The sequence below is a fragment of the Eretmochelys imbricata genome, chromosome 20, assembly GCF_965152235.1.
Source record: "Eretmochelys imbricata isolate rEreImb1 chromosome 20, rEreImb1.hap1, whole genome shotgun sequence".
In the NCBI taxonomy this organism is placed as follows: Eukaryota; Metazoa; Chordata; order Testudines; family Cheloniidae; genus Eretmochelys; species Eretmochelys imbricata.
Window position 1 is genome coordinate 20,781,631 of NC_135591.1, and position 19,963 is coordinate 20,801,593.

Here is a 19,963-nt window from a genome sequence, read left to right on the forward strand (position 1 = left end):
TCCTGGGGTCTATCCCAGCTCTGGGACGGGAGTGGGGGGCTAGTGGTTAGAGCTGGGGGCTGGGAGCCAGGACTCCTGGGTTCTGTTACTGGGTTGGGGACAGGAGTGGGGTTTAGGTGGTTGCTAACTGGGCTCTTCCACATCTAATGCGTCTGCTCCTACTTTGTCCCTTGCCCGGCGTGCGGGTCGGCGGTGGCCACCTCCTGCCCGCCCCAGCACTGACCGCACCGGAGCACCCTCTGCGGCCGAGGGAGATGCGCCAGGAGGTAACTGGTAAGTGGAGGCAGCCAAGCGGTGACCCCAGGGGCCAGGCCTGCCCCTCTGAGAGGGGACCTGCAAACCCAGGGGGGGCAGCTGCACATGGCAGCCTCCCTGCCCACAGGGGCTGCAGCAAACAGGGGGCTTGTGGGGGGGGCATAGGACTGGGCCCTAGGAGCTCTGGGTTCAATTCCTGGCTCTGCCACTGAGTCCCTGTGTGCCCGGTGGCAGGTGTCCGCATCTCTCTGGGGCTGACACTCTGACGGGCAGCGCCTCAGGCCTCCACGAAGCGCCCCGCTCTCCTCTGGGACACTCGTAGCCCCGTGGGGGTTCCCGAGCCTCTGGCCGGGGGGGTGCCCCCCGGTGACGGGCACTGCCATCGCCCATCCTCTGCTGTTTGGCCGTGCCCAGGGCCGCATTACCCTGCTGGAAGTGCCCTGCTCGTAGCCAGGCTGTCCAGCTGCCTGTGGGGCAAGAGGTCAGCCTCGGCAATCCCGACCCACGGGGGGCCTCAGTACCCCCCACCCCCGAGAGCTGCCAGGCTCTCAGCAGGGACCCTGGGGGGCTCTGGGACGGGTGGGTGTAGGCCAGGGTACCAACGCTGCGGGGTGCTGCAGGACTGTCCCCCCGTCAGGTCTGTGGGGCCCTGATCTCAGCAGGGGTCTGGGCAGCATCCGGCACTTGGGGTGACCCTGGTGCCCACCTGCCGGCTTCACCCCCCAGCCTGTGAGCCGTACGTGCAGCGGGGACATTTCCTCCCTCCGCTCTGCCCGGGACAGCCACGCTGCTGGGCTCCGCTCCGCACCGGCCTGGCCGCGGGAGGCAGCCTGCCTCGCTCAGACCCAGGCACCGGGGTGCCCCGAGCCGCCCTGCTCTGGAGAGGGGCCAGCTAAGGGGGCTCTGGTGGGGGCAGGCGGGTGGAGCTTTGCGGTGCCGAGGGCCCGATTCCGCGCCCCCGGCATGTGGCTCCGCGGGGCTGGCTCGCGCTGTGTCCCTGCGATAAACAGCCCTGGGAAAAGCCTTCGCTGGCAGCTGGAATAGTCACCTGATGCGCTGGGGGTTTGGCACCAGGGCCGGTCCCCTCCTTCCCGGCACTGGCTCTGCATGTGTGAGGCGGGGGGGGGGCGAACGGCCCAGCTCCTGCCGCGTCTGCATGCCAGGGAGCGGCTGGAGAAGGGTTTCTGTGCTGGGGGACGCGGGGTTGGGTATTAAGACTGCTGGGTCCTGTCCCTAGCTCTGCCAGAGGAGTGGGGGCTAGTGGTTAGAGCTGGGGGGACGGGCTGGGAGCCAGGACGCTATCCCCACCTTCACCCGATTTGTGCAACTTGGGAGCAAAGCCTGTCCTCATTCTGTGCCTCAGTTTCCCCACTGGCAAATGGGGCTCGCACTGGTGCTGTGTGCAGGGGGGGCAGGGCTCAGTTCTCTGTGGTGCTTGGAGCTCTTTGCACAGCCATGCCACTGACGGGCAGAGCCCAGCCCTCGTTGCAGCCAGGCTCTGTGCCCAGATCTAGCCAGGGAATGCCCCTTGTCCCATGGGGGGGCTGGGGCTGGAGCTGGAGCTGGGTCAGCTTCTCCCCCCCAGGAATCCAGGCATCCTCCACATTCCCCCAGTGGGTGGGGCTCCGCTGCCCCGGGGGCAGCGTGGGAACGGGGTCAGGGGCCAGCCTTGTTTAGAGGCAGGGATAAGCCCAGCACAGGCCTGAGATGGGGCGGGTGGGGAGCAGCTGCCCAGGGGCTGCCAGGGCCATGAGCCCAGGGAGCTGGTATCCAGGGACCCCCCTCTCCCGCCAGGGAACTAACAGAGCCTGGTGCTGGGGGGGTGAGGGGCAGCCGTCTCCAACAGAGATTACTTCACCAGGAAGCATTGGGGGTTAGAGCAGGGGGCTGGGAGCCAGGACTCCTGGGTTCTCCCCCCAGCTCTGGGAGCTGAGTGGGGTCTGGTGGTGAGAGCAAGGGGGTGCGTCCTGCCCCCACACAAGGGGGTTCGGTTAAGGTAGGACCCTGTTCTATTAATTCTAGACCAGCAGCACCCAGCGGCGCTCCCCCGCCGCGCAGGCAGCCCCGGGGTGGGTGAGGAAACTGAGTCACGCAGAGGGGAAGGGACTTGCCCAAGGTCAGCCGGCAGGGCAGAGGTGGGAACCGCTCCCAGGACCCCGGCTCCCAGCACGGAGCCCCCCCCTCAGCTCCGCTCTCCCCCCAGAGCCCGGCGCCGTGGCCCCCTGGCCCGTGGCCCTGCTGCTCCTGAGCCTGGCGGGGCTGGCGCACTCGGAGAGCCGTGCGGAGGAGCCGGGGCGGAGCCGGGGGGGGCGGGCGGCCGAGCCCCCGCCCGGGGCCAAGTGCACCTACACCTTCGTCGTGCCGCGGCAGCAGTTCACGGGGGCCGTGTGCTGGAGCAGCGGGCGGGCTGCCCCCGCGCCGCCGGGGCCCGCTGGCGGCGAGACGCGGGCGCTGCAGGCAGAGCTGGGCCGGCAGCAGGCGGAGCTGCAGCGGCTGCGGGGGCTGGCGGCGGTGGACGGCGCCCTGGTGAGCGAGGCGAAGGCCCTGCGCAAGGAGAGCCGCGCCCTGAACGCCCGCGTGGGCCAGCTCTACGCCCAGCTGCTGCACGAGATCCTGCCGCGGCGCCAGGGGCCCGGGCTGCGGGCCCAGCTCGAGGGGCGCGTGGCCGACGCCTCGGCCCAGGCCCTGCGGCTGGCCGCCGGCTACCGCCAGCTGGAGCTGCGCTACCAGGGGCTGGCCGCCCTCGTCAACGGCCAGAGCGCCCTCATCGCGCGGCTGGAGCGGCGGTGCCCGGGGGGCGCCGGGCCAGCCCCCCTGCAGGTAACGCCAGGGCAGGGGGGCATGGGGCAGGGCGGGGGTGCCCCTCGCTGGGCTGTGGGGGGGCGGCGGTACCCGGGGGGGTGCCCGGCTCAGGGCCCCGTCTCGTCTCCTCGCAGCCCCCCCTGGTGCCGGTGGTGCCCCTCCGCCCGTCCGGCGTCGCCAACGAGAGCCGGGCGCATTTCGACGCTGCCGCCGAGCTGCAGATGGACCAGACGGAGCCGGCGCCCCCCACGCTGCCCCCCAGGGCCCCGGGTGAGTCGGGCGGCCGGAGCCGCGGGGGGAGGGGGGACACCCAGATTGCAGCCCCCCCCCCCCCCCCCGGGCCTGTTCCCTGCTGTGGCCACGGTGCTGGCAGCAGCGTCTGCAGCCCGAGCCAGGCGGGGGGAAGGGGGGCCTGGCCCACGGCCTCCCCCTCCACGCCTGGGACGTGCCACCGCCCCCCACCGGCTTTGGCTGAACATCCATGGGTCGGGGGAGTGGGGCCAGGTTTCACCGCAGGCTTTACAGGCTGACAGGGCCATAAAATAAAGTTCACGCTCACCCCTAACCCACCACCTCACCCCCCCCCCAGCCTGGGGTGCCCTCCCCACCCAGGGCCTCCCACCCCCTACCTCTCCCCCTCCCCAATGCACCACCTTGCCCCCCTCAGCCTCCTGGCAGGGGTCTCTCCCCGCCCCGATCCACCCCATCCCCCCCCCCACAGATGGGTTAGGAGGTTCACGACCGGGAGGGGGGAAAACCACCCATTCCGCTCGCCTCTCCCCCCATCCCAGCCCCAGGGACCAAAGGGCATCTCTGGCTGGGGTGGCCAGCAGCAAAGGGGGCAGGAAAGGGGGAGCCCAGAGGGGGCAGTGCCCCCAGACATCCCCACCCGGGGGGGTATGGTGGGCAGGGGCGGCCTGCCTGGCCCGGCCCCCCCTGTCCCTCTGACGCGGCTCCCGGGGCGCAGGGCCCTGGCGCGGCTGCCTGGAGGCGCGGCACAGCGGGCACCGGGCCAGCGGGGTCTATGTGCTGCAGCCGGCGGGCGCAGGACAGTCCCTGCAGGTCTGGTGCGAGCAGGAGCTCGAGGGCGGGGGCTGGACCGTGATCCAGCGGCGCCAGGACGGCTCCGTCAGCTTCTTCACCACCTGGCACCACTACAAGGTATGGGGGGCCGCCCTGGGTAGCCTGGGGTTCCACCCCCAGGGGTGGGGCGGGGGCTCCAAGGCCCTGGGGGCCCGAGGGGGTGCCAGGTCCCGGTTAGGCCTGGGGGTGGGGGGGCAGCTTAGAAGCAGGGGAGGGGGTCAGACCCCACGAAGGGGATGATGCAGCGATGGGGCTGGTGGTGAGGGGGGTGGGTGGGGCCTGGGCTCCAAACGGCCCCACGGGACCCCACAGCAGGGGGCCGAGGGCTGAACTGGCCATGGAGCCCAGGGGGGTGGGGGAAGGGGATTTGAGGGAGGGTCCCCACTCACCTTCCTGGGGCCAGAGACTGTCCCCCTTCCCTAGGAGCCCCTGGCCATTACCCACCCCCCACTCACCTCCCAGGGCCCCCCAGCCCTGTCTCTTCCCTCACTCCCCCTGCACCCCCCCAGCACGGCTTCGGGACGCTGGACGGCGAGCACTGGCTGGGGCTGGAGAACACCCGCCAGGTGACGGGGCAGGGCCCGGGGCCCTACGCGCTGCGGGTGCTGCTGGAGGACTGGGCGGGGCGCCAGGCGTACGCCCACTACGACCGCTTCGCCCTGGAGCCCGAGAGCGACTCCTACCGGCTGCGGCTGGGCCGGTACCAGCGGCAGCGCCGGGGACTCGCTGGCCTGGCACGACGGCTGCCCCTTCAGCACCCTGGACCGGGACCACGACGCCTACAGCGGTGAGGGGGCTGCAGGGGGCGGGGGGCACCAGGGACCACAACTGGGTAAGCAGCGGGCAGGTTCTGCCCCGTTCCCTCTTACCCACCACGGCTCCAGAGAAAGGGGGCTGGTGGGGGGGCTGGTGGGGGGGCTGGCTGACTCCCGGGCCTAGGGGGGCCATGGGGGTTGGCGCCGCCCCCGCCCCCGCGGGACCCTCCCGGCCCTGACGCCGTCTCCCCTCCCCGCAGGGAGCTGTGCCCAGGACCAGAGGGGCGGCTGGTGGTACAACGCCTGCGCCCACGCCAACCTCAACGGGGTGTGGTACCAGGGCGGGCCCTACCGCAGCCGCTACCAGGACGGCGTCTACTGGGCCGAGTTCCACGGCGGCACCTACTCCCTGCGCAAGGTGGTGATGATGGTCCGGCCCGCGCCGCCCGCCCCCGACGCCCTGCAGCCGCCCGCCCCCGACACCCCAGAGCCGCCCGCCCCCGACGCCCCGGAGCCGCCTGCCCCCGACGCCGCCTGAACCCCTGGAGCCGCCCGCCCCCGACGCCCCGGAGCCGCCCGCCCCCGACACCCCAGAGCCGCCCGCCCCCGACGCCGCCTGAACCCCCGGAGCCGCCCGCCCCGGAGCCGCCCGCCCCCGACACCCCAGAGCCGCCCGCCCCCGACGCCGCCTGAACCCCCGCAGCCGCCCGCCCCGGAGCCGCCCGCCCCCGACGCCCCGGAGCTGCCCGCCCCCGACGCCCCGGAGCCGCCCGCCCCCGACGCCCCAGAGCCTCCCGCCCCCGACGCCCCGCAGCCGCCTGCCTCCGACGCCGCCTGAACCCCCGGAGCCGCCCGCCCCCGACGCCGCCTGAACCCCTGGAGCCGCCCGAACCCCAGGAGCCGCCCGCCCCCGACACCCCGGAGCCGCCCGCCCCCGACGCCGCCTGAACCCCCGGAGCCGCCCGCCCCCGACGCCGCCTGAATCCCTGGAGCCGCCCGAACCCCAGGAGCCGCCCGCCCCCGACACCCCGGAGCCGCCCGCCCCCGACGCCCCGCAGCCGCCTGCCCCCGACGCCGCCTGAACCCCGGAGCTGCCCGCCCCGGAGCCGCCCGCCCCCGACACCCCAGAGCCGCCCGCGCCCCGACGCCGCCTGAACCCCCGCAGCCGCCCGCCCCGGAGCCGCCCGCCCCCGACGCCCCGGAGCCGCCCGCCCCCGACGCCGCCTGAACCCCCGCAGCCGCCCGCCCCGGAGCCGCCCGCCCCCGACGCCCCGGAGCCGCCCGCCCCCGACACCCCAGAGCCGCCCGCCCCCGACGCCCCGCAGCCGCCTGCCTCCGACGCCGCCTGAACCCCCGGAGCCGCCCGCCCCCGACGCCGCCTGAACCCCTGGAGCCGCCCGAACCCCAGGAGCCGCCCGCCCCCGACGCCGCCTGAACCCCCGGAGCCGCCCGCCCCCGACGCCGCCTGAATCCCTGGAGCCGCCCGCCCCCGACACCCCGGAGCCGCCCGCCCCCGACGCCCCGCAGCCGCCTGCCCCCGACGCCGCCTGAACCCCGGAGCCGCCCGCCCCGGAGCCGCCCGCCCCCGACACCCCAGAGCCGCCCGCCCCCGATGCCGCCTGAACCCCCGCAGCCGCCCGCCCCGGAGCCGCCCGCCCCCGACGCCCCGGAGCCGCCCGCCCCCGACGCCACCTGAACCCCCGCAGCCGCCCGAACCCCAGGAACCGCCGGCCCCCGACGCCCCGCAGCCGCCTGCCCCCGACGCCGCCTGAACCCCCGGAGCCGCCCGCCCCCGACGCCGCCTGAACCCCTGGAGCCGCCCGAACCCCAGGAGCCGCCCGCCCCCGACACCCCGGAGCCGCCCGCCCCCGACGCCGCCTGAACCCCCGGAGCCGCCCGCCCCGGAGCCGCCCGCCCCCGACACCCCAGAGCCGCCCGCCCCCGACGCCGCCTGAAGCCCCGCAGCCGCCCGCCCCGGAGCCGCCCGCCCCCGACGCCCCGGAGCCGCCCGCCCCCGACGCCGCCTGAACCCCCGCATCCGCCCGCCCCCGACGTCGCCTGAATCCCCGGAGCCGCCTGCCCCGGAGCTGCCCGAACCCCCGATGCCCCAGAGCCGCCCGCCCCCGACGCCGCCTGAACCCCCGGAGCCGCCCGCCCCTGACGCCCCAGAGCCACCTGAACCCCCGACGCCCTGCAGCTGCCCGCCCCCGACACCGCCTGAACCCCCGCAGCCGCCCGCCCCTGACACCGCCTGAACCCCCGGAGCCGCCCGCCCCCGACGCCCCAGAGCCGCCTGCCCCCGACGCCGCTGAACCTCCGGAACCGCCCGCCCCTGACACCGCCGGAACCCCCGCAGCCGCCCGCCCCTGACGCCCCGCAGCCGCCCGCCCCCGACGCCGCCCGAACCCCCGGAACTGCCCGCCCCGGAGCTGCCCGAACCCCCGTGTGACGAAGTGGGACTGTTCTTGATGTTTCCTCCGAGTGGTGTGGGGGTGCCTCGGTTTCCCCTGGGCAGTTCTTGGGTGTCTAGGGGGTGGGGTAAGGGTGTATGATCATTGCAGAGCCCTAGAGGGCAGGTGTGTGCAGGGGTCTGGACACAGAGAATGGCCGACACCCTGTTTCCTGGCCACTGATGGCCTGGGCCCTTCCCCCCTGCAAGGTGAGAGCTAAAGGGTTGGAGAACAAAGGAATCCGGTGACCTCCTGGCCCGGGAAATGGACAAAGCTCAGAGGAGGAGGGGCTGGAGGAAGTTTCAGTTTGGGGCTGGCTGGGACATGGAGTGAAGGGCAGACGTGGTTGTCTGGCTCACTGCCCCCCAAAATGGACCCAGCTGAGGGGTCCTGTTCTCTGCACCTGCAAGCTCTGTTTTAGACCATGTTCCTGTCGTCTAATAAACCTCTGTTTTACTGGCTGGCTGAGAGTCCCGTCTGACTGCGGAGTTGGGGTGCAGGACCCTCTGGCTTCCCCAGGAGGCCCGCCTGAGCGGACTCACTGGGGGGAAGCGCACGGAGGGGCAGAGGAGGCTGAATGCTCCAAGGTCAGACCCAGGAAGGTGGAAGCTGTGTGAGCTGTGTGTCCTGAAGACAGGCTGCTCCCAGAGAGGAGACTCCCCCAGAGTCCTGACTGGCTTCATGGGGAGCAGTTCCAGAGCATCGCCCAGGGACTCTGTGACAACTGGTGGCAGAGGTGGGATGTACTGCACCCCGTGGATGGCACTTCCTGCAGTAAGTGACTGGGGAGCAGTAACACGAAGGGGGATTGCCGAGGACCAGGCGTGCTGAAGGCTCAGAGAAGAGCGGTTTCGGGGGGCGGTTAACCCCTGGGAGTGTGTGACCAGCGAGAAGGACTGGGCAGTAATGGGGTCCCCCTGGGGACTGCAGTGAGCAGTCTCAGGGTCGGAGGAGCCTGCAGCTTGGCCCAGGGAGAGAGAAGGACTTTTGCAGTAACAGGGTCCCCCTGGGGATGGCAGCGAGCGGTCCAAGGGGCGGAGGAGTCTGCGGCTCGACCCTGGCAAAGAGGTGGTGACCTCGAGAAGGGCTGGCACACTAGGGGTTCTCCCTGGAAACCGTGGGGAGCTGAGAACACACGGGCCTGTGAGTCCACAGCAACTTGGGAGGAGCGGAGTGATGGCCTGTCACCGTCTCCTTAAGAAGGACATTGTAACCCTGTGCAGAAAGAGAGGGTTGAGCATTGGAAAGTTCACCAAAGCAGAGTTAATCGTGCAGCTGGAGGAGGATGACCGCTCTAAGGAACAGATTCCTGACCCCAAATGGGGCTATAGCAGGATCTGGGAGCAGCTGGAGTGGCAGCCAGGCATCGCCAGGACTCCTGCCCCTGACCAGACGAGGGTCTTCATGATCGGGTTCCCCATCGGGGGATCGGAGACGGACGGGATTGGAGCTGAGTCCGAGAGAGCAAGAGGACTGTGGGAGACAGCGAGAGCCCGAGAAAGAGCTGCAGAAGCAGCAGCAGCATGAACTGGCGGTGGGGGAGCGGAGAGGCCTAGGGGACCCCCCAGGGGTGAGTGGGGATAGACCCCGGGGGGCCAGTTCCGCAGGGAACCTCGAGACTAAATTGCTGCCCCTGGTTAAGGAGGGGGGGTGTGGATGCCACCTCACTGCCTTTGAGCAGGCTGGCGATTTGAACCAAGGGGACCCTGCGGAAAAGCCCCGATGTCTAGCTCCCTTGCTGGGTCCCAAGGCCGTAGACTCCATCAGCCAGATGGGTGGGGAGGTGGACAGGCTCCCACTCCTGACCCCAACCTATATGTCTGTGTGGAGTTTCCTGGGGCCAGGCCCCTCAGACCACCAGTGGGAGCAGAAGGTGATGGTCAATGGGGAGACATTCCTGGGGTGGCGAGATCCTGGGACAGAGAGAACTGGTGTCAGGCCCTGGGTGGTGCAGCCTCAGATGCTGAGGGGCTGTGTGAGCTGGGTGAGGGTCCCAGGGACGAAGCCCCAGATCCCTGTGCAGACCCAGGAGGGGTGGAGCTGGCTGGTCATTGGGGTTCTCCGGGACACCAGCTGCAAGACCCTGTTGTGGGGTGACTGTGTCTCCTTGGGACAGGATCCAGGCCCTGCTCCTGTAACGGCCAAGGGTTTGAATTTGAATCCAGGGAACCGGCCAAGGGTTTGAATTTGAATCCAGGGAACCAATCGGTGGAGAGGGAAATGGTCAGTGAAAATGCAGATGACCTGGCTGGCAGGGGGGAGGAGAGGCTAGACTCAGGCTACCTGCCTGCCTGTAACCAGCCCCCTGGGGCTGGGTGGGACAGAGAGATGCTCCCTGCCCCCTTGCACACTGGGGAAGGGGCTCACGCTGGCTCTGATGCAGTGAGGAAAGCAGCGAGCTCGCTGCCTACCCCCACTGGGACAGCAAGGGCAGTGCTGAGCAAGGGGGGAGATAAGACCCCAGCTGAGTGGGGGGAGACACAGGCAGAGCAGGGGATCTGTGGGGAGTGCCAAGGTGCTTGGTAAGGAAAGTTTGGATGAGCCTAGGCAGCCTTGTGAGCTGATGGCTGTGTCTAGTCAGCAGGGCGGGAAGGCGAGGAGAGTGGAAGATGAGAGTCCCTGGACCTTACCTGTTAGCTGGGTGGAGAAGTGGGACAGTGAAGGAAATATTCCTGTGTCTGTCAGGGGTATTGACTTGCCTATGGAGGGAGCTACCCCGGTCTCCAAGCAGCTGTCTGTGACCAGCCTTGTGTGCTGGGCCAAGGGGAATGAGATCCCAAGCTGCGTATCTGGGAAAGGAGAAAGTGTGTCCGGCTCTTCTTTGTCTGTGGAGCAGACAGAAGGGGCCTTTCAGCCTGTGATGGTTGAGGGTCGTGCAGTTGTCTCAGAGTTTGTTCTCGATTCAGCTAAAGCCCAGGAAGGGAAGGGTCCTAAGTTTCTGTCTGCTCGGGAGAATGGCCCTGTAACTAGGTAGCATCTAGTTAGTGTCTATGCAAAATCCAGAGACCAGACAATTCTGGTGCTTGTATTTTGCCTGTTGCTAGTGGGTTGCTGGAAAGGGTGTCGCAACTCTGTCTAATCAGGGTGAGATCCTAGCCAGGGCACAAGGAGAACATGAAGGTGATGTGATTGTGTTACCTACTGAGGGTGTGGAACCTGTAGCAAGAAGAAAAGGAGTCCTTGTGGCACCTTAGAGACTAACCAATTTAGTAGCAAGAAGGAAAAGATTCCTGAACTTGTGTGTGGCAAAGGGAAGGAGAATGCTTCTGACCTTTTATCTAAGAAGTCTGTAAGTTTGCCTGAAAGGGGATTGTGTAGGAATCCGCCGGATGGGCCAGAGGTAATTCTGGATGTTAGGGAGACCCAGAAAGAGTCTGTTGTTGCTCAGGAAAGTGTTCCTCTAGAGCAAGCCCTAGGTAAAGAGGGTAAGAGCAGAATTTCTGGGAGGGGTGAATTGTTGCATAGAAAAGCCCTAGGGAAAGGAATCCTCATGGAGTCTTTGCAAGCAGTTTACTGCAACTGAAGGGTGTGAAAGTGATTTAATCAACAAAGTTTCAATTCCTGACAGCCAGAAATTTTCTGTTGTCAATGGATCCAGTGACTGTCCTGTTGAAAGACCCAGTGTGGAGAGCTTTGAGAAGGTCTCAGATGAAGTGAAAGCTGTTAAGGAAGTTAAACAGTCCTATAACCAAGTGGCTCTGTTTGGCCAGCTTGTTGGGGAGAAGACCCAATCCCAGTTTGACCCCCTGGGGTTTTGGGGGTGGCCAAAGGGCACAGGCTGCATAAACCTTCCCACATGCGGCCTGTGAGTGCTATTGACCACCCCCGACCTAAGGGAGGGCGTGAAACTGGAAGGGCCTGGTGTAACTCCCACCAAGGAATGGGAGAGATGCTGGGGCATCCATGGGAACGTTGGTGGCTTCGAACTTCCCCAGGTCACCGGGTAGAGTGACCCCGCTCAGTTCGATCTCGAAGGGGGGAGAGATGTGACGAAGTGGGACTGTTCTTGATGTTTCCTCCAAGTGGTATGGGGGTGCCTCGGTTTCCCCTGGGCAGTTCTTGGGTGTCTAGGGGGTGGGATAAGGGTGTATGATCATTGCAGAGCCCTAGAGGGCAGGTGTGTGCAGGGGTCTGGACACAGAGAATGGCCGACACCCTGTTTCCTGGCAACGGATGGCCTGGGCCCTTCCCCCCTGCAAGGTGAGAGCTAAAGTGTTGGAGAACAAAGGAATCCGGTGACCTCCTGGCCTGGGAAAGGGACAAAGCGCAGAGGAGGAGGGGCTGGAGGGAGTTTCAGTTTGGGGCTGGCTGGGACATGGAGTGAAGTGCAGACGTGGTTGTCTGGCTCACTGCCCCCCAAAATGGACCCAGCTGAGGGGTCCTGTTCTCTGCACCTGCAAGCTCTGTGTTAGACCATGTTCCTGTCATCTAATAAACCTCTGTTTTACTGGCTGGCTGAGAGTCACGTCTGACTGCGGAGTTGGGGGGCAGGACCCTCTGGCTTCCCCAGGAGCCCTGCCTGGGCGGACTCGCTGTGGGAAGCGCATGGGGGGCAGAGGAGGCTGAATGCTCCGAGGTCAGACCCAGGAAGGTGGAGCCGGGGGAGCTGTGTGTCCTGCAGACAGGCTGCTCACAGAAAGGCGACTGCCCCAGAGTCCTGACTGGCTTCATGGGGAGCAGTTCCAGAGCATCGCCCGGGGACTCCGTGACACCCCGACGCCCCAGAGCCGCCCACCCCCGACGCCGCCTGAACCCCCGGAGCCGCCCGCCCCTGACACCCCGGAGCCGCCTGAACCCCCGACGCCCTGCAGCCACCCGCCCCCGACACCGCCTGAACCCCCGCAGCCGCCCGCCCCCGACACCGCCTGAACCCCCGGAGCCACCTGCCCCGGAGCCGCCCGAACCCCCGATGCCCCAGAGCCGCCCACCCCAACGCCGCCTGAACCCCCGGAGCCACCCGCCCCCGACGCCGCCAGAACCCCCGGAGCCGCCTGATGCCCGAGTCCCCGGAGCTGCCCCCCCGGACGCCCAAGCCCCCTGCCCCTGACGCATGAGCACCCAGGCCCACCAGCCCACGCCTGAGCCCCCGGGGCTGCTGGAGGGAGGGATCCTGCCCAGCTTCCTCCCAGGCACCGGGAAGGGCAGGGCATCGCCACAGGACAGAGGGCAGCACCGCGGTCCCTGGGCAGGGCTCCCCGCGCCCGGCCCTGCCAGCCCAGCAGCGCCCGGGACGCCGGCTGTGACAAACCTTCTTTATTCTGAATCAATTTAAAAAACGGTGGCTGCTAAGAAACTGTAACCACGGTGATGGGCGTCTCCCAGCAACCCCCAGGCCCAGGGTGGCAGGAGGGGATGGGCACTTCGGGGTTAAAGCTCGGGACTTGCCCCCGGTGCAGACAGACACAGGACAGAAGGGCTGGCCCAGCCGAGCCTGCCGTGGAAAGGGGCGAGGGCAGTGGCTCTGGCAGGGCCATGGGGAGAATTGCCCCCCGCGCCCGCCCTGGTTTGGTCCCAGGGGCAGCTGGCTTTGCCCCGTCCAGCCGCTCGGCTTTGGTCAATGCTGCAAGCCCAGGGCCTGAGCCAGCAAAGAGAGAAACAAAAGAGCCGGAATTCAGCCTGAAATCCAGGCCCTGACTCCATCCCCACAGCCCCCCCGGATCGGGGAGGGGACCCCGGGGCCCTCCAGACCCTGGTTCTGTAAGAGTTACGTGGAATAATTGAGGGGGAGGCAAAGATCCAGTGCCAGGCCCAGCGCCCGCAGGGCCCCAGCAGTACCAGGCCGGCTTGCGGCTTCCACCAGGGCTGGGCAGAGACGGGCCCCAGCCCTGCCCCAGAGAGGACCCCCACCTGCTCCGAGGAGCGGGGTCGGCCTGGCCAGGCGAGAAAAGCCGAGAGAAGGATAAAGTGCAAACAGAGCCCTGGGCGCAGGGGCCCCAGGGCCAGCAGGGGCGCTAGTCCCCGGAGCCCTCGCTCTCCTCCGCCAGGTCGTCGAGGAGGAGCTCGTCCAGGTCGCAGTGGGCCAGGCTGCCCTGGCTCAGGCAGGTGGCCACGGTGGAGCCGGTGCTCTGGTGCTCCAGGCTGGCGAACAGCACCTTGGGCAGCCTGTTCTTGGAGCGGCTGCGGGGGTGGACGCAGTGGGTGCCGGGCACATGGGGCTCTGTGGGGGGGGGAGGGAGCAGTGTCAAATGGGGCAGTAGCCGGGGCTCGCAGGGCGCTGCTCCCAAGTTACCAAGGGGAAACTGAGGCACAGAGCAAGGAAGGGACTTGAGTCAGTGGCAAAGCCAGGGATGGTGGGACGCAGCAGGGAGGGGGGAGTGTTGACCTGGGAATGTGGCAGGGGAGTTTCCCTGGGAGACCTGAGATGGGAGACCTGAGAGCCTGTCACCTGAGCCGGGAGGGGGAGGGGGAGGTGACACCTCTGCCCAGGAATGTGGACAGAGGCTGCAGGAGGGAGCCTGCTGGTGGTGGGGGGTTAGTTTCAGTTTGGAGCTGGGGGGAGGAATGCAGGGAACCCCAGGGCTGGGGTCTAAGCTCTCTGCTCCCCCAGAAGGACTTGACTGAGGGGTCCTGGTTGTACCCACAAGCTCTGTTTTGGACTGTGCTCCTGTGGTCCAATAAACCTTCCGTTTTCCTGGCTGGCTGAGAGTCTCAGTGAATCCCAGGAAGAGGGGTGCAGGCCCCGGACTCCCCCCCACGCCGTGACAGATGGAAACCACGTGTCCGAACTCCCAGCTCCCCCCTGCTCTGACCCACCAGACCCCACTGCCCTCCCCGAGCTGGGGATAGAACCCAGGAGTCCTGGCTCCCAGCCCCCCTCCCCAAACAGCCCCTCACCTCGGCGGTTGTAGCAGTCCTCAGCGTAGCAGGAGTGGGGGTTACGGCTCCGGGACCCTGCGACCTGGCGCGGCGAGAGGATGCGGCTGGGCAGCACGCGGGTGCCGCAGATGAAGCAGGGAGAGGCCATGCCCATCTGTGCTGAGCCCCTGGCAGGAGGAGAGAGGGTGGCTGTGAGTCACGCTCCCCCCCGCCCCCAGCCGCTGGCTGGAGCCTGCCTGTGCTCCCCCTCCCTCCCCCCCCATGGCAGGGGCAGGCCGTGGGGAGACCCCCCCTCACCTGAAGCTGCGGTTGCAGGCGGGGCAGAGGAACTCGGCCGTGCCCCACATCCTGTCGTAGGGCACCGGGTCATAGCGCTTCCCACACAGCCGGCACCGGGACACCTGTGGGGGGCACCAGGGAGCGTGAGTGTCCTGGGCCACGGCCACGGCCGCCCGCCCCACCGCCAGCCCCGGCGGACGCACCTGCTTTCTCTCGGGCACGCGGCGCCACCAGGCACTGTCGCAGGGCTGGCAGGCGAACTGCCGCTCGGCCGAGGGGATGAGGTTGCGGCTGGCGTGCTCGAACATGCGGAGGTTCCGCTCCGTCAGGGGCAGCACCCGCAGCTGCTGGGCGATGGCCTGGGGGGCGGCACGGGGGCCTGGGGCTCAGGTCACCTGCGTCCTCCTCCCTCCTCTGCTGCTGAGGTGCTGGGCGAGCACGTCCCGCCCCCCCTCGGTGCCTCCTTCCCCTTCCCCCGGCCTGTGGTTAGATGGGGAGTTGCCCGGGGCCCTGGTCTTGGGGGGGGTCTGGGCGGCGCCCGGCGCGACGGGGCCCTGGTCTCGGCCGGGGTGTGGGCAGCACCCGGCGCGACGGGGCCCTGGTCTCGGGGGGGGTCTGGGCGACGCCCGGCGCGACGGGGCCCTGGTCTTGGGGGGGGTCTGGGCGGCGCCCGGCGCGACGGGGCCCCGGTCTCGGGGGGGGTCTGGGCGGCGCCCGGCGCGACGGGGCCCCGGTCTCGGGGGGGGTCTGGGCGGCGCCCGGCGCGACGGGGGCCCCGGTCTCGGGGGGGGTCTGGGCGGCGCCCGGCGCGACGGGGCCCTGGTCTCGGGGGGGGTCTGGGCGGCGCCCCGCGCGACGGGGCCCTGGTCTCGGGGGGGGGTCTGGGCGGCGCCCGGTGCGACGGGGCCCTGGTCTCGGGGGGGGTCTGGGCGGCGCCCGGCGCGACGGGGCCCTGGTCTCGGGGGGGGTCTGGGCGGCGCCCGGCGCGACGGGGCCCTGGTCTCGGGGGGGGTCTGGGCGGCGCCCGGCGCGACGGGGCCCTGGTCTCGGGGGGGGTCTGGAGGCGCCCGGCGCGACGGGGCCCTGGTCTCGGGGGGGGTCTGGGCGGCGCCCGGCGCGACGGGGCCCCGGTCTCGGGGGGGGTCTGGAGGCGCCTGGCGCGACGGGGCCCTGGTCTCGGGGGGGGTCCGGGCAGCGCCCGGCGCGACGGGGCCCTGGTCTCAGGGGGGGTCTGGGCGGCGCCCGGCGAGACGGGGCCCTGGTCTCGGGGGGGTCTGGGCGGCGCCCGGCGCGACGGGGCCCTGGTCTCGGGGGGGGTCTGGGCAGCGCCCGGCGCGACGGGGCCCTGGTCTCGGGGGGGGTCTGGGCAGCGCCCGGCGCGACGGGGCCTCATCTCAAGCTAGGGCCTCTATTCGCCACGGTAGTAACAGCGAAGGGAAAGATCTGCCAGGAGCAGGGAAGCAAAGTCTCCGTCCCTGTGGGTCCCATGGGCCCGGCCCCCCTCACCTCGATGTCCTTGTCGTTCTCACAGTCGAGGCTGGGTTTCTGCACCGGTGGGGGCGAGAGTGGGGAGAGAAGAAATAAAAGTCAAATGCAAATAACCAGGTGTGTGTGAACAGTGACCCCAGTGCCAAGACAGGGGTGCATCCCCCTCCCCTGCCGGGCACCTCCCCTCCAGCCAGGGACACGGACACGTGCAGACACGCACAGATCCACCGGCACACCTGTGCACACGCACAGAGCGATCGGCACACACACCTGTTTCTGTTGCTCCTCTTCTTGCTTCAGTTTCTCCACCACTTTCTAGACGGGAAGCGAGAGGAGCCTGGCATGAGGGGACGGCTCAGCGAGACCCGGGGCTCCCCACCGGCTGGATGACCCAGCCCAGCCCCGGGCCCCAGGCTGCACAGACGCCCCCCTGCTCTCCGCCCGGCCAGCAGTGGGCCCCGTGCAGCCTGGCTGGCCACCCCGTGAGACAGAGCCCAAGCAGTGTCCGGTCCAGTCTGCACCTCGGCCCAGGGTCTCCCAAATGCCGACCACAGCCCCCCCCCCCCCCACGTCCCCCCTCCTATGGTGGGACGAGAATGGAGAGTGAACTACCTTCACCACCGGGTCGTGCTCCAGAGTCCGGCGCTCCTCGGGGTCTGCGTCTAGGGCAGGACAGACCATGGTTACCCCCCGCCTGCCTCGCCGGGCCCGGCTCCTCTGCCCCCCACCCCGAGCCTGCCTCGCCGGGCCGGCTCCTCTGCCCCCCCCCCCCGAGCCTGCCTCGCCGGGCCTGGCTCCTCTGCCCCCCCCCCCCCCAGCCTGCCTCGCCGGGCCTGGCTCCTCTGCCCCCCACCCCGAGCCTGCCTCGCCGGGCCCGGTTCCTCTGCCCCCCCCACCAGCCTGCCTCGCCGGGCCCGGCTCCTCTGCCCCCCACCCCGAGCCTGCCTCGCCGGGCCTGGCTCCTCTGCCCCCCCCCCCCAGCCTGCCTCGCCGGGCCTGGCTCCTCTGCCCCCCCCCCAGCCTGCCTCGCCGGGCCCGGTTCCTCTGCCCCCCCACCAGCCTGCCTCGCCGGGCCGGCTCCTCTGCCCCCCCCCCCCGAGCCTGCCTCGCCGGGCCCGGCTCCTCTGCCCCCCCCCCCCAGCCTGCCTCGCTGGGCCGGCTCCTCTGCCCCCCCAGCCTGCCTCGCCGGGCCCGGCTCCTCTGCCCCCCCCGCAGCCTGCCTCGCCGGGCCCGGCTCCTCTGCCCCCCCCCCAGCCTGCCTCGCCGGGCCCGGCTCCTCTGCCCCCCCCCCCCCGAGCCTGCCTCGCCGGGCCCGGCTCATGCAGCCCTCACATGCCCCCCCGCCCCCGCACTCACCCCCCAGCTGCTCCCGGCACAGCACGATGACCTTGCAGACCATGGCATGGTTGTTCTGGTAGCGGCACATGAGCAGCGCGGCCTCCTCCACGCTCACCCGCCCGTAGAACTTCTCCCGCAGCCGCCGCACGCTCTTCTCCAGCTGCCAGAGACGGGCCCTTACCGCGGCCGGCAGGGCACGGCCCCCCCCCCCGGGCCCCCCACCGCGGCCGGCAGGGCACGGCCCCCCCCAGGCCCGCTCACCGCGGCCGGCAGGGCACGGCCCCCCCCAGGCCCGCTCACCGCGGCCGGCAGGGCACGGCCCCCCCCCCCGGGCCCCCCTCACCGCGGCCGGCAGGGCACGGCCCCCCCCCCGGGCCCCCCTCACCGCGGCCGGCAGGGCACGGCCCCCCCCCCCGGGCCCCCCTCACCGCGGCCGGCAGGGCACGGCCCCCCCCCCCGGGCCCCCCTCACCGCGGCCGGCAGGGCACGGCCCCCCCCCCCGGGCCCCCCTCACCGCGGCCGGCAGGGCACGGCCCCCCCCCAGGCCCGCTCACCGCGGCCGGCAGGGCACGGCCCCCCCCCCGGACCCCTCACCGCGGCCGGCAGGGCACGGCTCCCCCCCCGGACCCCTCACCGTGGCCGGCAGGGCACGGCTCCCCCCCCCCGGGCCCCCCACCGCGGCCGGCACGGGCACGGCCCCCCCCCCCCGGGCCCCCTTACCGCGGCCGGCAGGGCACGGCTCCCCCCCCCGGGCCCCTCACCGCGGCCGGCAGGGCACGGCTCCCCCCCCGGACCCCTCACCGCGGCCGGCAGGGCACGGCCCCCCCCGGGCCCCCCACCGCGGCCGGCAGGGCACGGCCCCCCCCCCCCGGGCCCCCCACCGCGGCCGGCACGGGCACGGCCCCCCCCCCGGGCCCCCCACCGCAGCTGGCACGGGCACGCCCCCCCCCCCCCCCGGGGCCCCCTCACCGCGGCTGGCCCCAGGCCCTTTCCCTGCCGGGGCCACCCATCTGCAGGTTTGAGTGGTTTGTTCTCTCCACCCCCGGGAGGCCTGGCAGTGCCACACGGTGGCTTGTTTGGGGAGTCCCTGCCAGGGGGAGCGCGCCCCATTGGCTCAGCTCCCAGGCCTCTGCTCCCCAAGGGGGGCTCCATTCGCCGAGCACAAGGGGGGGGGGCTGAGCTCATATGCCGGCCTCTGCCCCCCGCCCACCTGGCCGGGGAGGTGACTGCCCTCGAGGGCCTTCCCCGCCTGGCTCGCAGCGCGGGGCCAGAGCGGACACCAGCAGCGAGCCCTTCTGGGGGTGCGGGCGGGAGCAGGGGGGAGCTGAAACCACTTTGTCATCGCCCCCAGTTCCTCTTTTCCTGCCAGATCCCGCCAGCTGGGCACTGCCTGGCTCATGTCTTCGCCCACCGCGCCCCGAGCTTCTTCCGGCCAGCACAGGCCCCCTGCCCCCGGCAGACCCGCTGCGATCCAAAGCGCAGGGCCCGCTGGCTCTCTGCCCTGCTCCCTGCACGGGGCTGGCACCAGGCCGCAGGGTGAGGGGCACCAGAGCCCAGGGGAGCCAGCTCTGCGGCTCTCGCATGCCCAGCACCAGGGGCCCTCATGCAAACACCCCGCCGGGATGAGGCTCCTGCCTGCTTGGGTGTCCCAGAGGGGCCGGGCTCCCCCCGCCTGCTGCCATGCCGGGGGGCAGGCTGCCCTCCAGCCGGGGACCCCCTCTAAAGATTCCCCTTGCCCCCGAAGCCCTGGGCTCTCCTGGCGCCCCCCACAGCCCCTGGCAGGGATCCTCCCCTGAGGCCCGCAGAAGCCCAGAGGCGTGAGAGGGCGAAGACCCCCAGCGGGCCCGGCAGCGCCGAGCCCCACACGCTCCCCGGGGCCTGCCGGGGAAGGGGGAGGCCAAACCGGGTCCGGGGTGCCCCGCAGCGGCTCGAGGCCCGGCAGAGGCTTCGGGGCCCATGGGGCTGCGGGTCACACGCCGCGGGGAGCCCCTGGGGGCCCCTTGGAGCGTGGGGCGGGTGGGGCAGCAAACCCTGCCCTCCATGGATCGGCCCCTGCCTCCCTAGCGCACCCCACACTGCCCCCCAGCGTGTGCCCCAGGCCCCCCCGAGATGCACGCGCCCCCCCCCGGCCCCAAGCCGCGCCCCCCGGCCCCGGCCCCTCGCTCGGCGGCGGTACCTCCACCTCCTCCCCGCGGCGCTCCATGGTGCTGCCGGGCGGCTCCGCGGCGCGCAGCGACCGACCCGGCCGGGGCCTCCTGCGCCCGGACCCGCCCCCGCCCGGAGCCGCTTTCGCTTTCGATCGGCGCGGCCGGCGGGTGGGGGCAGCGCCCCGGAGCGCCCGGACCCCCACAGCGCCCGGGGCACCCGGGCTCCTCCCCACTCCAGCGCCGGGCGCCCGGACCCCCACAGCGCCCGGGGCACCCGGGCTCCTCCCCCCTCCAGCGCCGGGCGCCCGGACCCCCACAGCGCCCGGGGCACCCGGGCTCCTCCCCCCTCCAGCGCCGGGCGCCCGGACCCCCACAGCGCCCAGGGACACCCGGGCTCCTCCCCCCTCCAGCGCCGGGCGCCCGGACCCCCACAGCGCCCGGGGCACCCGGGCTCCTCCCCCCTCCAGCGCCGGGCGCCCGGACCCCCACAGCGCCCAGGGACACCCGGGCTCCTCCCCCCTCCAGCCCCGGAGCGCCCGGACCCCCACAG

The 19,963-nt window shown here is 71.1% G+C and overlaps 2 protein-coding genes across 6 annotated transcripts; one reads left to right on the forward strand and one right to left on the reverse strand.

The window, feature by feature from the left end:
- The first annotated feature begins 146 nt into the window (after window positions 1–146).
- ANGPTL6 (angiopoietin like 6) lies at window positions 147–5,433 on the forward strand. The gene is given in 7 exon segments (XM_077838938.1): window positions 147–273; window positions 2,459–3,059; window positions 3,167–3,327; window positions 4,025–4,218; window positions 4,650–4,847; window positions 4,849–4,927; window positions 5,156–5,433. Coding segments are annotated over 7 exon segments (1,638 nt in total).
- Window positions 5,434–12,583: 7,150 nt separating this feature from the next.
- On the reverse strand, window positions 12,584–19,591 carry SHFL (shiftless antiviral inhibitor of ribosomal frameshifting). Of its 5 annotated transcripts, XM_077838753.1 has the most exons (9): window positions 19,443–19,591; window positions 17,285–17,426; window positions 16,541–16,590; window positions 16,199–16,243; window positions 15,947–16,000; window positions 14,644–14,799; window positions 14,459–14,562; window positions 14,180–14,328; window positions 12,584–13,502 (listed from the first exon to the last, which is right to left on the reverse strand). In XM_077838753.1, exons 1-9 carry the CDS (start codon window positions 19,467–19,469, stop codon window positions 13,297–13,299), a joined length of 933 nt encoding a protein of 310 aa, XP_077694879.1. In that variant the 5' UTR covers window positions 19,470–19,591; the 3' UTR covers window positions 12,584–13,296. The 5 variants fall into 5 exon arrangements, with proteins under 5 accessions (XP_077694879.1, XP_077694880.1, XP_077694882.1 ...); XM_077838754.1 differs by lacking the exon at window positions 16,199–16,243 and having other exon boundaries at window positions 15,947–15,985; XM_077838756.1 differs by lacking the exon at window positions 14,644–14,799 and having other exon boundaries at window positions 15,947–15,985.
- Between the last annotated feature and the right edge of the window lie 372 nt (window positions 19,592–19,963).